At 44.7% G+C, this 13,186-nt stretch overlaps 1 protein-coding gene across 1 annotated transcript; it reads left to right on the forward strand.

The window, feature by feature from the left end:
* The first annotated feature begins 7,389 nt into the window (after positions 1–7,389).
* Positions 7,390–12,604, forward strand: LOC142765833 (high-affinity choline transporter 1-like). The gene is made up of 3 exons (XM_075867638.1): positions 7,390–7,618; positions 9,501–9,608; positions 12,420–12,604. The coding sequence occupies exons 1-3, from the start codon at positions 7,390–7,392 to the stop codon at positions 12,602–12,604; spliced, it is 522 nt and encodes a 173-aa protein (XP_075723753.1).
* The last annotated feature ends 582 nt before the right edge of the window (positions 12,605–13,186 follow it).

Below are 13,186 nucleotides of genomic sequence, written 5' to 3' on the forward strand. Positions count from 1 at the left end.
TCTGCTGTGTAGGTAACCATACTTCACATTTTCACAGTAAACTTTTTGTGCACATTACGAATTCTCTCACATTTGGTTTATTATCTATGTATATTACAAGCAGGCTATGAATACATCTTGAACTGACCAACTGAAAAAATGTACTAACATGCTTTCACATACAACAGGTACTATATTTAAATGTCAAAAACAAAGTTTAAAAGCAAGCACGTCCGTAGCAAGTACAGAAAGAATGCAACTTTACAAACAGTTTTACACACATAGATTGAAAGCAGAAGCCTAAAAACATACTTTCACACACTCTCTGAATTGAGAGTATCACCAACCCAAAAAATTACGGCTGCATTTATACATATACACAGTCGTTGCCAAAGTCACAATTGCATGACTATAATGAAGTCTAGTATAAAACATACCATATTAATCTTAAAAGCTCTAAACATTCTGAAAATTATTCACAAAGATGTCCGAACACTGTGTTTAGGCCAAAGTTATGAATGGTAAAATAAATTGAGTTTTGCAACAATTGCAATTTTTTAAAAAAGAATGAAAAAAATCACCGAGTGGTCCATCTCTACCGTTTCCCCCAATCCTTTCCTAGCAGTCAAAGCTCCAGTCACTGGCAGAGTGACAGCACACTATAGGCGTCTTCTTTTCGGAAGAGGCTTCAGAGACGAGCATCCTTTTGTCGGTGAGCCCCGAATGTGAAGGCCAGAACTTTGTGGCACAGATTCAGCCAGCTTACGGAAGGTGGCCTGCAATAAGCCCCTAGCCCTCACCAGTGTTTGAACGTCATGGCAGCAGTAAAGGAGGGAACTGCACTTTTCCAATTCCTCGGTTATACATTTGTGTAGCTCCGACACTGAGGGGGCTGCTGTCCCAGGAAGCAACCCCAGGCTGTAAAGGCACTTCACAAAAGCTGGTCTCATTGACGAAGGAAATGTCTGACTCTAATGCTGCTGTAGCAAGATCCTGTGAAGACACTTCAGAAGGGCTGGGCTGATTGACAAGGGGAATCTCGGAACTTGTTTCGGATTCTGGACAGCTTCCAAGAGTAATTTGCGGTCGATTGAGGTAACTCTGCGGAAGAGAGGAAAATCCCCACCTGTCGCTGTACTTAAAAACAACACAAAAGTGCTTGCATGGGTACTTGTGCTTTCTGAAATCGGGGCAGGTATACGATGGCTTGGTGAAGTCGACAGTGTACAGATCATCATCACTTCTTTCAGAATGAACCGTAAATACACCTTCAACGGGGAGCTCTTCCATATCTGTGGGGGTTTATTCCTCTGCGTTAACGAGCCGTCTCAGCATATGCTTAAGGAAACCATGAGGCCGGTTGTACAGGTATGCAGGAACATTTTCACTGTACTGTCTGTACGCTGATGACTGCCTCCTTGCTGCCACATGGAATTTCGCTTCTTTGTCGGGAAGGTAGCCATGAACGACAGTCATGATCAGGGATGTTAACGACCGTTTCCCGCTGGAACTTTTCACGTACTGTGCCATCAGCACGCGGTTTTGGGCTTCAATGCCGTTATTTGTGGTCAACACAACGTCAAACTCCAGCCTGTAAGACATGACCCACAGCTCCGTTACTGACAGCCACACTTCTTCAAAGTAACTGCGGAATCATTCGTTTTTCCAATACTCAGAGTCAACAAGGACTTCAACCTCCTTGTCAAAGTCGTGCTGATTTGAAGCACTGGCTACGTGTTTCATGAGTCTCAGGGCCTCATCTGGATCGGATATGTTGTTTTCCTTTCTGCGCAGCCACCTCTGCCATGCCTGTAGTCTATGGAAGTCACAGATGGAGATTTGACTCTCTGGAAACACTTGCTTGATAGCACTTATTTCTGCCTTGCTATAATCCACCATCCAGTATTGTGGGGACCAGTTGTCACACCACTACTTGAAAACGTCTAAAGCCTCAGCGATACAGTGGGCCGTCTCGAACTGTATGATAAACACACCAGCTGGTGTGTATCTCTACGGTGTTTTCACGACAAGCAAGAAAAGTGGTAGGGCATAGTCACTCCTCTTGTGCGTTGCGTCCAGGCAAACTACTGAGCCTCCGTACTTTTTAAGCATGCTCCTCATGAATTTTGTTTGGAAGCAAAACAGCAACGTGTCTTCACACTCGCTGGCAACGCCCTCTTCCACGTTGTCCGAGTCGCTGCTACCCATGAAGCTGCGTGCTGCATACGGCCGATAGACAACGGAGGATTCGGGTTGCTCACCCCTGATCTTTTCAATTAGGATTCTAGCATTCTCTTGATCAACTGTGCTGAAGCGGTCTTTCTTAAGCACAGCTTGGATCTGGTTGCTGATGTCACGATGTGTTGGGAAAAAGGCCCTGCATCTGCTATCAGGCTCCTCCTTGTTCGCAAAAAGTACGTCGTGCACATAATAGTGAAGGCACTTTTTCACATCTGATATAGAAGTAATGCCTTCTCTTGCCAACATCTGAATTCGCTCAGCAACGCTCTTGTCCATGTTTTGGCTGAAAGCTTCCATGTCCTCGAAACCATGGTTTTCATGGGAACTGCAGTCGGCAATCCTAACATATACCCGCGTCTCTTTGGCCACAGTCTGCTGCTCTGCGTCAAGTGCCTCCTGCAGCTGCTTGGCCTTGTCGGCTTTCAGACGACCCTCTCTTGTCTGGCCGCATGGCTAGGGCACATCCACCTAGAAATCAGGCACTGTTAAGTACACAGATCATATTTTATGGTTTCAAACAGTGCGACAACATGAGGGCGAAGTCAAGATGAGACATAAGACAGCGCTGAACTAATGGCTGGAAGTATATTTCTACTATTGCCAGTATGTATACATGTGGGAAATAGCAAATTGAGAGCGCAAAGCACAAAACACATACAGTCTTGGCTTAGATGCCGAGACTGTATAACTGTATGCGTTGTGCTCATTTTATCTTTCACACTTTGTTTATCTTGCTATTTCCCACGTGTATACATACTGGCAATGGTGGAAATATAGAGCGCTGTCTTCTGTCTCATCTTTACTTTGCCCTCATCTTGTTGCGCTGCTTGAAACCATAATGATCTTCAACCAACTGTGTTGTGTCGGATTGCACAATCATAAATGACATGATAAAGGTCCCCAGAAATTAATCTGGAATTATTTTTTACTTGTCATTGCACATTACATACCTGGAAATCTGGGTAAAACTCAATCCACTTCAAATTCATTGTTGCTGCGCACCCCTTCTTCATTGTGCCTTGGACGTTCACCCGCTTCTTCTCGTACACCTCCTTCTGCCAGTCAGTGGTACTTTACCTCTGTAAATGAAGTTAACAATATTTATTTCTCGTGTAAACTTGTAGTAACTTGAAGTAAATCTTCTTTACACTGCCTACACACAATCTTTGAACTGGAAGACTGCTATATACGTGCATGAGATTGAAACTTTTGGAAGTGCATCACCATGTAACATACCTGTTCTTTTTTTTCTCCTGAGTTTTCTTGTAGTACTCCGTTCCAAATATGCACACTTTGACGGTTTTCTTGACAACTCGGAACGGCACATTGTCCAGAGAGATTCGAGATCCGCAGTGGATCATGGAGAAGACGACATTGGCTGAAAATAAACAATAAAGATGATTTAATGAAGGCACCTAGTTTTATGCATGGTAGAGGGCAATATCAAATCTTGTTTTAGTTTTTGTGTAATGGCAGCAAAAAAAACTTTAAGATGCGCGCCTCTGGCAAGGAATTCTGGCTTTCGTCAACTAGAATAGTAAATATGATTATCAATATTATTTTTATTAATTACACAGACTATTTATGCGCTTTTTAAGTTACAACTTACAAGCAGCACCAACACGTTACAGTTTGGTTGGGCCTTGGGATTTTATTATAATTGGGCAAAAAATCTCGACCCTGACCCTTCAGCTTCTCATATACACCGTTCAACATCAGGCCCACCTTGCTCTAGACGTCTAATTCACTCTTCCTGGAGGACCACGGATGGCACGCACGGCCGTGTCACAATTAGCTTGCTAGCGCGGTACTAATCATGACTAAAACCGAAAAAATACAGTTCAGTTACAGCTGAATAATTTTGGGCGCTAAGCAACGGGGACCAAAGAAACACGCAGACACAGACAAGGCGCCAATTACAGCTCCAATAACGTTTATAGAATCTCTGAAGATCGGATCATGTCCCGGTAATCCGAACAATACTTCACTCACACCGAAATGAATCGGTTCCAGGGGAACTGTGAACCGGTAACGAAAACAATGATACCTAACCCTAACTTCAAAAAGGCGAAAACCAATAACCGCAACTGAGAAGAAGCCTGTCCTGCCGTGTCCCTAGCTGGTTTAAATTACTACTGCGTGTTTGAATGCTAGATCTACGCGCAGATCAATACATTAAGAACCAGTCGAGACATCCTCGCATTTAGACGACTTGCTCAGGTCTCTTGATGTCCGCACAGCATACCTCACGTTGACGGCAGCCAGGGACCTCTCAAAAAGCTTTAGCTTTTCGTCTGACTTCAGGTAGCCATGAGAGTAGCCGTCGTCATGACGTAATCCTTGGAGGTACTTTTCGATCACCTTCTGTCGGTCAGGAGGCTCGCTCATCGTTGCGTTCCGATTTTCCGGCCACTTAACAAAACAGTGCACGCTTCTCGCTCACGTGGAGTGCACGCCACCACAGCGACCGCGTCGACCGCGTACCGCGCCGTCAAACGGAGAGAGAGAGAGAGAGACAGAGAGAGAAAAAAAAGAAAATGGTGGCTACGTCATCGCAGCGAGGCCCCGCCCTGCACGGATTTGTTTTGAGAACAGTCGCACCCTGAGCGCACGACATGAAGGAAGGAAAAAACTTCCTCCGTGAGGAGACAACCTCGAAGCGCGCCCAACGCGTGACCATCGTGGCTTCTCGCCACTGATAGTAAAAACAGCATAAAGTTTCCAAGCTCTGAGGACTGACAAATTGTGTACGTTGTAAATAAATTACTTGCCGTGAGCATTCCAGACAACGTGTGCTCCGTGGCGTAATAGTTAGCACCAGACGCTGAGAATCGAGATGCTGGTGGTTCGATTCCACGTGCCCCGCCGCAGTGGTCTAGTGGCTAAGATACTCGGCTGCTGACCCGCAGATCGCAGGGTCGAATCCCGTTTGCAGCGGCTGCATTTTTAATGGAGGCGAAAATGCTGTAGGCCCGTGTGCTCAGATTTGGATGCAAGTTAAAGAACCCCGGGTGGTCGAAATTTCGGGAGCCCTCCACTGCAGTGTCTCTCATAATTATATGATGGTGTTCGGACGTTAAACTCCACATATCAAATCAATTGATTCCACGGGACGATTATTTGCCTCCTAGGTTTCTTTTAAAGATGATAGTCTTTCTTGAAGAGCTCCGACGCAAAAGTTTTGGTCTGTCTGTCTGTACATTTGTCTGTTTGTCCCCTCTTAGCGGCACCGGGTATTCGAAACGGCTGACCAAATCCACAGCACCCACCATTGTTGCTCAAGACTTAGCGTTTATACTTGTGCAATTGTCGATTAAAAAGCAATTATTGCGCGTGTCTGAGGCACCATAACAACACGTACATATTCTGTATGTGCACCTTTTACTAGAAAAGGCATACATAAGTAATTTTAGATAACGTAGCACTTATCACGCTGAGCTGACCATCCAACGCTTGCACGTAAAGGCGAGTGTTTCCAATGCTTTGCTAAAACGAGACGGTGGTGGCACCTACCCATCGCCTTACGTTCTACACCTTAATACCTCTGAGGCGGGCACGCACACCCATCTCAGAGCCACGCGCTTTGTTTTTCGAGAAATTTGCCAGATGGCGCTCATGTCTCACGTGTAACGTGACTTGATGCGCTCGTTCGCCTCCGCTGCACGCTCAAGGCACTGTAACGCAGCGCCTCCGAAATGCCATTCACCGATTTTCTTGTGCAGAACATCAAATGAATTGTTCACTCTCTCCACACACAAGACTATCGTCTTTTGACGACATTTGCAGATTACGTGCAGATAAGGGGCCAATTTTTTTTTCGAAATCTTTTGTTATATATTTTTCAATGCGACTTCCGTGACGGATGTACGTCAGCGTAGCGGTGGCGGACCCCTGCATGTGTTTTAAAATGGTGATGTAATATTTGCAGTTCCAAACATAAGTTACATAGCAGTGATATTGTCGTCAAGATATTGTAATACGCCATCGTAGTCAAGTTGCTTTGACTTCGAGTAGTCCAGATTTACACCACTGGGTTTTCCACGGAATATTTAAATGTCTACATTCTTTCCATGATAATGATTGCATGGATTCCGCACAGAATGAAGAGGAAAAATAAACGTCTTTTTTTCCTTCCTTTTAGGTGGCCCTTTTCTCCTCTTCTTGTAGCGATGAAAATTTAGAAACAAAGTTTGTACAACTCTATTAGTTCTTCAGTATCCTGCTGTAAGGATGTTCGGCGAGCGTTACAGTTGTTTGAAATGCGAAATATATAAAAAAAACAAGTCATGACGCAATGCGATAAATTCTTCTCCATTCGGCAACGGGGTGAAACAATTATAAAAGGTATGTCTCGAGGAAGTGTTTTTCCGACTTTTCCTATAAATAATGAAATTCTCACTTGTACAAGTGCCAAGCATACTGTTGAAACCGGGGTTTGACTGGATCCCACCGCTGCTATCCCTTGTTGAGGTGTCGAGCGAGGACTCGGGATGAAGACACCGAGCATGAAGATACTGATTAGGTAAACTGTACAGAGGTTTATTTTACATTATTTACAAGCGAGAATTTATCTCCGCAAGATGAATATCTAGACGAAGATGTCCTACATCGTGACGATCTCGTCGAAGGCTGTTCAGTTCTGTTCTAACTGTTTTACTGTGGAGAGGTTGAGGTCCATATTGCCTCGGCCAATCCATATCATGAAGGGTCTCGCAGGAGTCCTCTGCGCCTTGTTTTCGAAAGTATTTTTTGTCTCACCCTTAGATGAGGGAATGGTTTTCAACTTGTCTGTCCAACCACCGGACACACATTAGTGACATCACTTTCGGCAATTTTTTTTTCGAAAAGCGATTGTTTCCGAAGGCAGTCTGGCTCATGAATGTCGTCCATTGGTCAAGGCTTGTGTGCATCCGCCCGAGGAAAAGAATTGCCGCGGTCCGTATCCGACTGCAGCCTCGTACGTCTTCACCTTCAAACATCCTGCCACCCACTTCGTGGCTCATTGCTTCACTGTGGATGAGTGCAATCAACGAGATTATCATTAGCATCATCATCATCCTCCTCTGGGATTTTCCGCGTGTGATTAAGAACAAGAACGATTAAGAAAAAGAAGAAGAAGCGATTCCCCCCGGCTCGGTTGTATGCGGCGGTCTCGTCTCCTGTTGAGTCATGGGGCTGGACAAGCTGGAGGCGCTGTTTATCTCCGTGTACTTCTTCGTCATTCTCGCCGTCGGCGTGTGGGCGGGACGCCGACTGCACATCGATGTGCACCGGATGTTCTCGCTTCCCGTTCAGGCGGACGGCGCACATCCAGCAAACGATGGCGAGTACTTCCTGCTGCGATACTTCGTCTACAACCGGCTCATGCCCGTGCTACTGGGAGTATCTTCTATGACCGGTAAGTATTAGTGTGAAAATGTTTATTGGTGGTTGAACGATGATACCCTGGTCAGTGGCGATTGTGGTGACGATGCAGCGTGAGCCCAGTCCAGTGAGCCAGCAGGGATAAGAAGCACGAGCCGAGCAAGCAGAGCGTTGATTGATTGATTGATTGATTTACTGATTGATTGATTGATTGACTGATATGGTGAGTTTAAAGTCTCAAAACCACCATATGATTACGAGAAACGCCGCATTGGAGGACTCCGGAAATTCTGACCACCGGGAATTTTTTCAACGTGCACCCAAATGTGAGAGCATGGGCCAACACCGTTTTCGCCTCCATCGAAAATGCAGCCGCCGCAGCCACACACCGAGTGTTGGCGATGCTGCTGCATAGATGGAGGTGCATATTCAACACTATAATAATAAATCCTGTCCACTAAATTAGGGAGGACCTTCGCATTCGATTTTGTAACTCCACAATAAACACTCCCATGTTGTAGAAATGTCACCCGTATTGAGGTATCAGTTAAACCAGTGCATTGAATGCCACAAGGGAGTGCTAAGGCATTCGTCCTGTCGGAAGTAAAGTCTCTGTTAAATGGGCGCTAAATAGCTACACAATTTTTGCGCATTAGTAAAGTACAGTTTCACCATCTCGAATACACCACTATTAGCACGACACGACGCTTAGTGAGTGAAGAAACGCGCCAAAAGATAAATGCAAGGGGTGACACCATTTAGAGATTCCCGCTCCAAACTCCATGATCTCATAGATTTTGAAAGCCTCTGATGGGTCCTACGTAGCTTCTAACTTATAAAAATGAAATAATTTGACCAATGTGGGCGCCATAGACCTAGTGTACGTTTCATGAAATTTTGTTCAGCCGATTTCGTGAAAATACAAAATATACATTCTGAAATTTTTAACGTCACGCGTGCATGCTTCGATGACAAATTTAACAGTGAAAATCCTACCTTAATTTTCTCCACTAGTAATGAACTTACTGTAGTGATGCATATCGCTAGAGTTCTCATTATTTCTCAATAGTTACCCTTTAATTTTTTACTTAAAGCTTGAGGCAGTATATTTGCTGGTTATAAACGTGTCTTATGCGGGCAAGCTTTGCATCTAAGTTCGTCGCAAGGATGATAACCGCAGTATGCAGATTGAATCGCTACTAACTGCCGTATTCTAGAATGTCCCTTCACTCAACGCTTCCCCTTGACTTGAAAAAGTTGATGCGAGTGCCATCTCATGGCAGGACAAGTCACTGCATATCGGGAATAATCTGCAATGATTCTTGAAAAGCGAAGTGTTAGTTTAAGTCGAGCAGCGGCGCAGTGCTCAACTCAAGCGCTCCTCGACTCGACGAAAATCGAGTCGAGGAGCGTTTGTGAATACGGGAGTAAGGCTAAAAGCTCGGACGCTCCTTCAGACATGTGAATTGACCGGCGGCGCCAGCGGCTACACGAACGATAATAAAAAAATCATCTGATGACGTCATTATAAGATTACCATCAGTGTATTTTACTTACGCTTATTTGTTTTTTATTTATGTCACATAAACGACACTGTCATCTCCCCCATTCGCCACTCTTAGCGTACAACCCCGCTTGCGTCTGCAACGTGTACAATCCGCCAACTTCTGGCAGCCCAGTAAACCATATTTTCTAGCTGGCGGCCCCAGTGTCATCGCAAAGTCATCAAAGACTGTATTCTAACAGTCTAAGGCCAGGCACGGCCGGACCCAAATTCCTCTGTGAATTTGTTTTCGCTTCAATAAAGTTGTTTTTCTCTATATCAACTCGTCTGTAACTGTACTATAGGTTGTGATCGTGCTCTACACTACATTCTGGTGTTTTGAAGTTTTCCTTGTTTTGCTGTCGAAACACAGCGACATGGGTTGGCGGTGGATTCCTCATCGGCGCGGCAGAAGCAGTCTACAAGTACGGCATTATCCGATGCCAAGCTCCTTTCGGCTACGCTCTAAGCCTTGTTCTCGGTGAGTACGGCATGACAGCGTCTGATGTGGCCTCGCACCTTTGTTTAGTGGACTAAACGATGAATTAGGTCTGGCATTAAGCGGGCACTGACAAACATCTGTCATCCGCGTTAGGTATATGCATCAAAATTTTCAAGTTATGTGAGCAAATATTCACGCTTATTCCGGCTCATTTTGAAGAACAATGCGGGAGCAGGGTTAACCCTGTCACACGTATACCATATATCATACTCTACGTCGTGTTTGATATATCACTCTTGAGACTTAAAAACGAGTAGGTATAGACTAAAGTAACATTTGTTATGCATTTTTGCATATTTTTATATGTGAAAGCCTCGAAAACACATTACCGTACTTATGCGATGGCACTCAAATTGCAATCGATTCTTAGATTTCGTACATAAGGGCCTTACGCAAGCGCAGATCGCTGCTCGGAACTTTGAATACGAACCGCAATATAAATTCTCTGTCTAAAACGCTTCTGCTCCAATTGCGGTGTTATGATTATATACATTGTGACATAGTACTACTTAGTCAACTGTCCAGCCTTCAAACCCATATATCTCTATAAGACAGATGTGCTATCAGTGTTACATCAGAGCGTAGAAGCTTCCGTAAGGGTACTTGGTGCAAATTAGCTTTCAAATATTCGATAAATCAATCAATTTTGTTATTTTGGCATTGATTGATATGTGAGGCTTAACGTCCTAAAACCACCATATCATTATGAGAGGCACCATAGTGGAGGGCTCCCGGAATTTAGGCCGCCTGGGTTTCTTCAACGTGCATTCAAATCTGAGCACACGGGCCTACAGCATTTTCGCCCCAGGTGTTCAATGAACCCCGGTGGTCGAAATTTCGGAGCCCTCCACTACGGCGGGTCTCACAATCATATGCTGGTTTTTAGACGTTAAACCCCACACATCAATGAATCCATCAAAAATGCAACCGCAGCAGCCGGGATTCAATCCTGCAACCTGCGGGTCAGCAGCCGAGTACCTTAGCCACTAGACCACCGCGGTGGTGTTATTTTGGCATTAAAATATGTTACAGAGCGTAAAACATACAGACGACGAATCCAAAGTAGGAGACTGCAACAGGACCCTCAGAGATGATTACTCGTAAAATAAAGTATTAGCAGCTGTTTGAATCATAAGAACAAAACAAACAATACAAACAATTCTAAATACCGTGTAAAGCAACACATGTTTCACACCAATAAAGAAAAAGATAGAAGAATCATTTTAAAAATGTTTCAATGAGCATTGTGCCCAATAGGTTGTAGTCATATTGTGACACGCCTCTATTCGGAATATAAATTTTGGTCTGAATTTCGGCTTCATATTTTTTTTCTTTAATGTTATGACGTTCTACTCACGTTGAAAAAAATAAGCGGTGATCTAATCTGACTTTGATTTCGTTCAATTTAGTACTGGACCAGGTCATCGTTCATTTCATAGGTGCTCGTTGTTTTTGCTAACTTGACTTGTCCGGACTTGCAGAAGTGAACGGCTATGTGTGCATTTCATTGAAAGCAGAAATTTTTGTTTTTACTGAGTCGGATTCCAAGCAACCTTAGTTTCACTTTTGTTTCGAATAAAAAAATCATTAAGATTTCCATTCACTATTCCACTCTACAAGCACGAAATGTTGACGCAGTGTTCCAAATGTTGTTGAATGTCACGCAACTTTGTTGTGTTAATGTTACCAGGTGTTTCTCAACATTCAACAACGTTCAACACTGTTGCGCCAGCAGTGTTGCGGTATTCTTGCAGTTTTGTTACAAGAACGTCGCACAATGTTGAGCGATGTTAACTCTTGATCGGCTACATGGCTTCAACATAGTCTTTCTAACTACGCCTATTCCCTGCAAAACTGCTGGTCTCATCTACGTGACATGCGAAAGATTACTTAGTGGCTTGCCCATATATAATATGCCATTGTTGCAATGATGGCCGTACTGAGAGCGTGGGCGTACAATTGCAAACCACAGTTTTGTTTTTCGAAATAAGTTTTTTTAATACCGCGTGTTAAAGCTTTCTGAAACGCCCAGCCAAGGATTCGAAACTGCGACTTTTGCTTCAAAGTGCATCGTGTTAAACGGCTAAGCCCCGAAGTATATGACTTCCAGCTTGTCAATGGGTGATCTCTTTATATATACCATATACCGCGGACGTTACGCAGAGCTTGAAGAGGCTCCTACATTTCTTTACCCTTGAGAGGGCGCCAGGAACGCATGTTAAAAGATGCCGCCTTGCTGATTTTCTCCCGCAGTTGGCATGCACACATGCCTTCTACCTGTATCATCTGCACTTTGCCCAGCAGGGCGTAGTCACTGGACGTTTCGAGGGGTGCGAAGGTGACTTTGTTCACTGCAGCGAGTAATTTGCTAAAGGAGTCACCCGCTAGCTAGAAGAGCCAATGTACGGGCATTTGAAAGTACGTGCATAGTCGACACCTCCAGCGCGGTACTCAAACACAAATAACTAACAACTGTGATAGCTTAGCTAGCGTTCATCCTGGGTATACACGTGTTTTTTATCGTGCGTGCTTTTTTGTGTTTGAGCAGAGCCCTGCAAGTGTGAGCTACGACATTTGTTAGTTCGTGCTTGTCTTGTATGTATTCTTTTCAAGCGTACTTTGTGATTGTGCAGCGCAATGCGATTTTCTAGCTGTTTTCCATTCTTGTCACATTGCACTTTGTTGCTATCGCATTCATCTTTTGCCCTTGCGGTGATACTGGCTTTATCGCTTTCAATCTCGTTTTGTCCGTAAAATGTTTCTACACCATGTGTCCATGTGTTTTCCCAGGTGGCAGCCTGTTCGCATCCAAGATTCGCTCCACGAACGCGCTGACCATGATGGACCCGTTCCAGCGCCGATACGGCCACCTGGTTTGCTTCTTGCTCATGCTGCCGGCGATTTGCGCCGAGATCGCCTGGTCGGCAGCTGTCCTGGCAGCACTTGGTCGGTATCATTGGGTGGTGCAGTCGTGATCATTGTGATGTGTTTGTATAGCCCCGCCGCGGTGGTCTAGTGGCTAAGGTACTCGGCTGCTGACCCGCAGGGTGCGGGTTCGAATCCCGGCTGCGGCGGCTGCATTTCCGATGGAGGCGGAAATGTTGTAGGCCCGTGTGCCCAGATTTGGGTGCACGTTAAAGAACCCCAGGTGGTCTAAATTTCCGGAGCCCTCCACTACGGCGTCTTTCATAATCATATAGTGGTTTTGCGACGTTAAACCCACATATCAATCAATGTATTTGTATACGCCACTTCTTGTTTCGCACCGGATGCCGATCGCTTCGCCTAAAGAACAGCCTAAAGCAGTGTATCGCTATAAAACTATGCGCGTTTTCAGTAAACTCATGCGTTCGGTACTCCGTAACTGCGTCATTTTCTACCTAACTTAACCCTTAGGTGGCTCAAAAAGACTATGAAATTAAGGCTTTGACGGATTCCCGTCTGGCTGGGAAGAATTGTTGTATAAAAAGATAAAAGAGCCGAATACAACAGAATAAAAAAATGTAGTATGACGTTTCAGCAGCCAGAATAGGAGCCTTGTTCACAATCATTTGTGA

This window comes from Rhipicephalus microplus, chromosome 1 (genome assembly GCF_043290135.1).
Source record: "Rhipicephalus microplus isolate Deutch F79 chromosome 1, USDA_Rmic, whole genome shotgun sequence".
Taxonomy (NCBI): Eukaryota; Metazoa; Arthropoda; class Arachnida; order Ixodida; family Ixodidae; genus Rhipicephalus; species Rhipicephalus microplus.

Excerpts from the sequence above, each read along its gene's own strand:
- LOC142765833 (XM_075867638.1), top strand. The coding sequence starts at position 7,390 with ATGGGGCTGGACAAGCTGGAGGCGCTGTTTATCTCCGTGTACTTCTTC. Across the intron at positions 7,619-9,500 it reads GGGAGTATCTTCTATGACCG|CGACATGGGTTGGCGGTGGA; the intron begins GTAAGTATTAGT and ends GTCGAAACACAG. Across the intron at positions 9,609-12,419 it reads CGCTCTAAGCCTTGTTCTCG|GTGGCAGCCTGTTCGCATCC; the intron begins GTGAGTACGGCA and ends GTGTTTTCCCAG.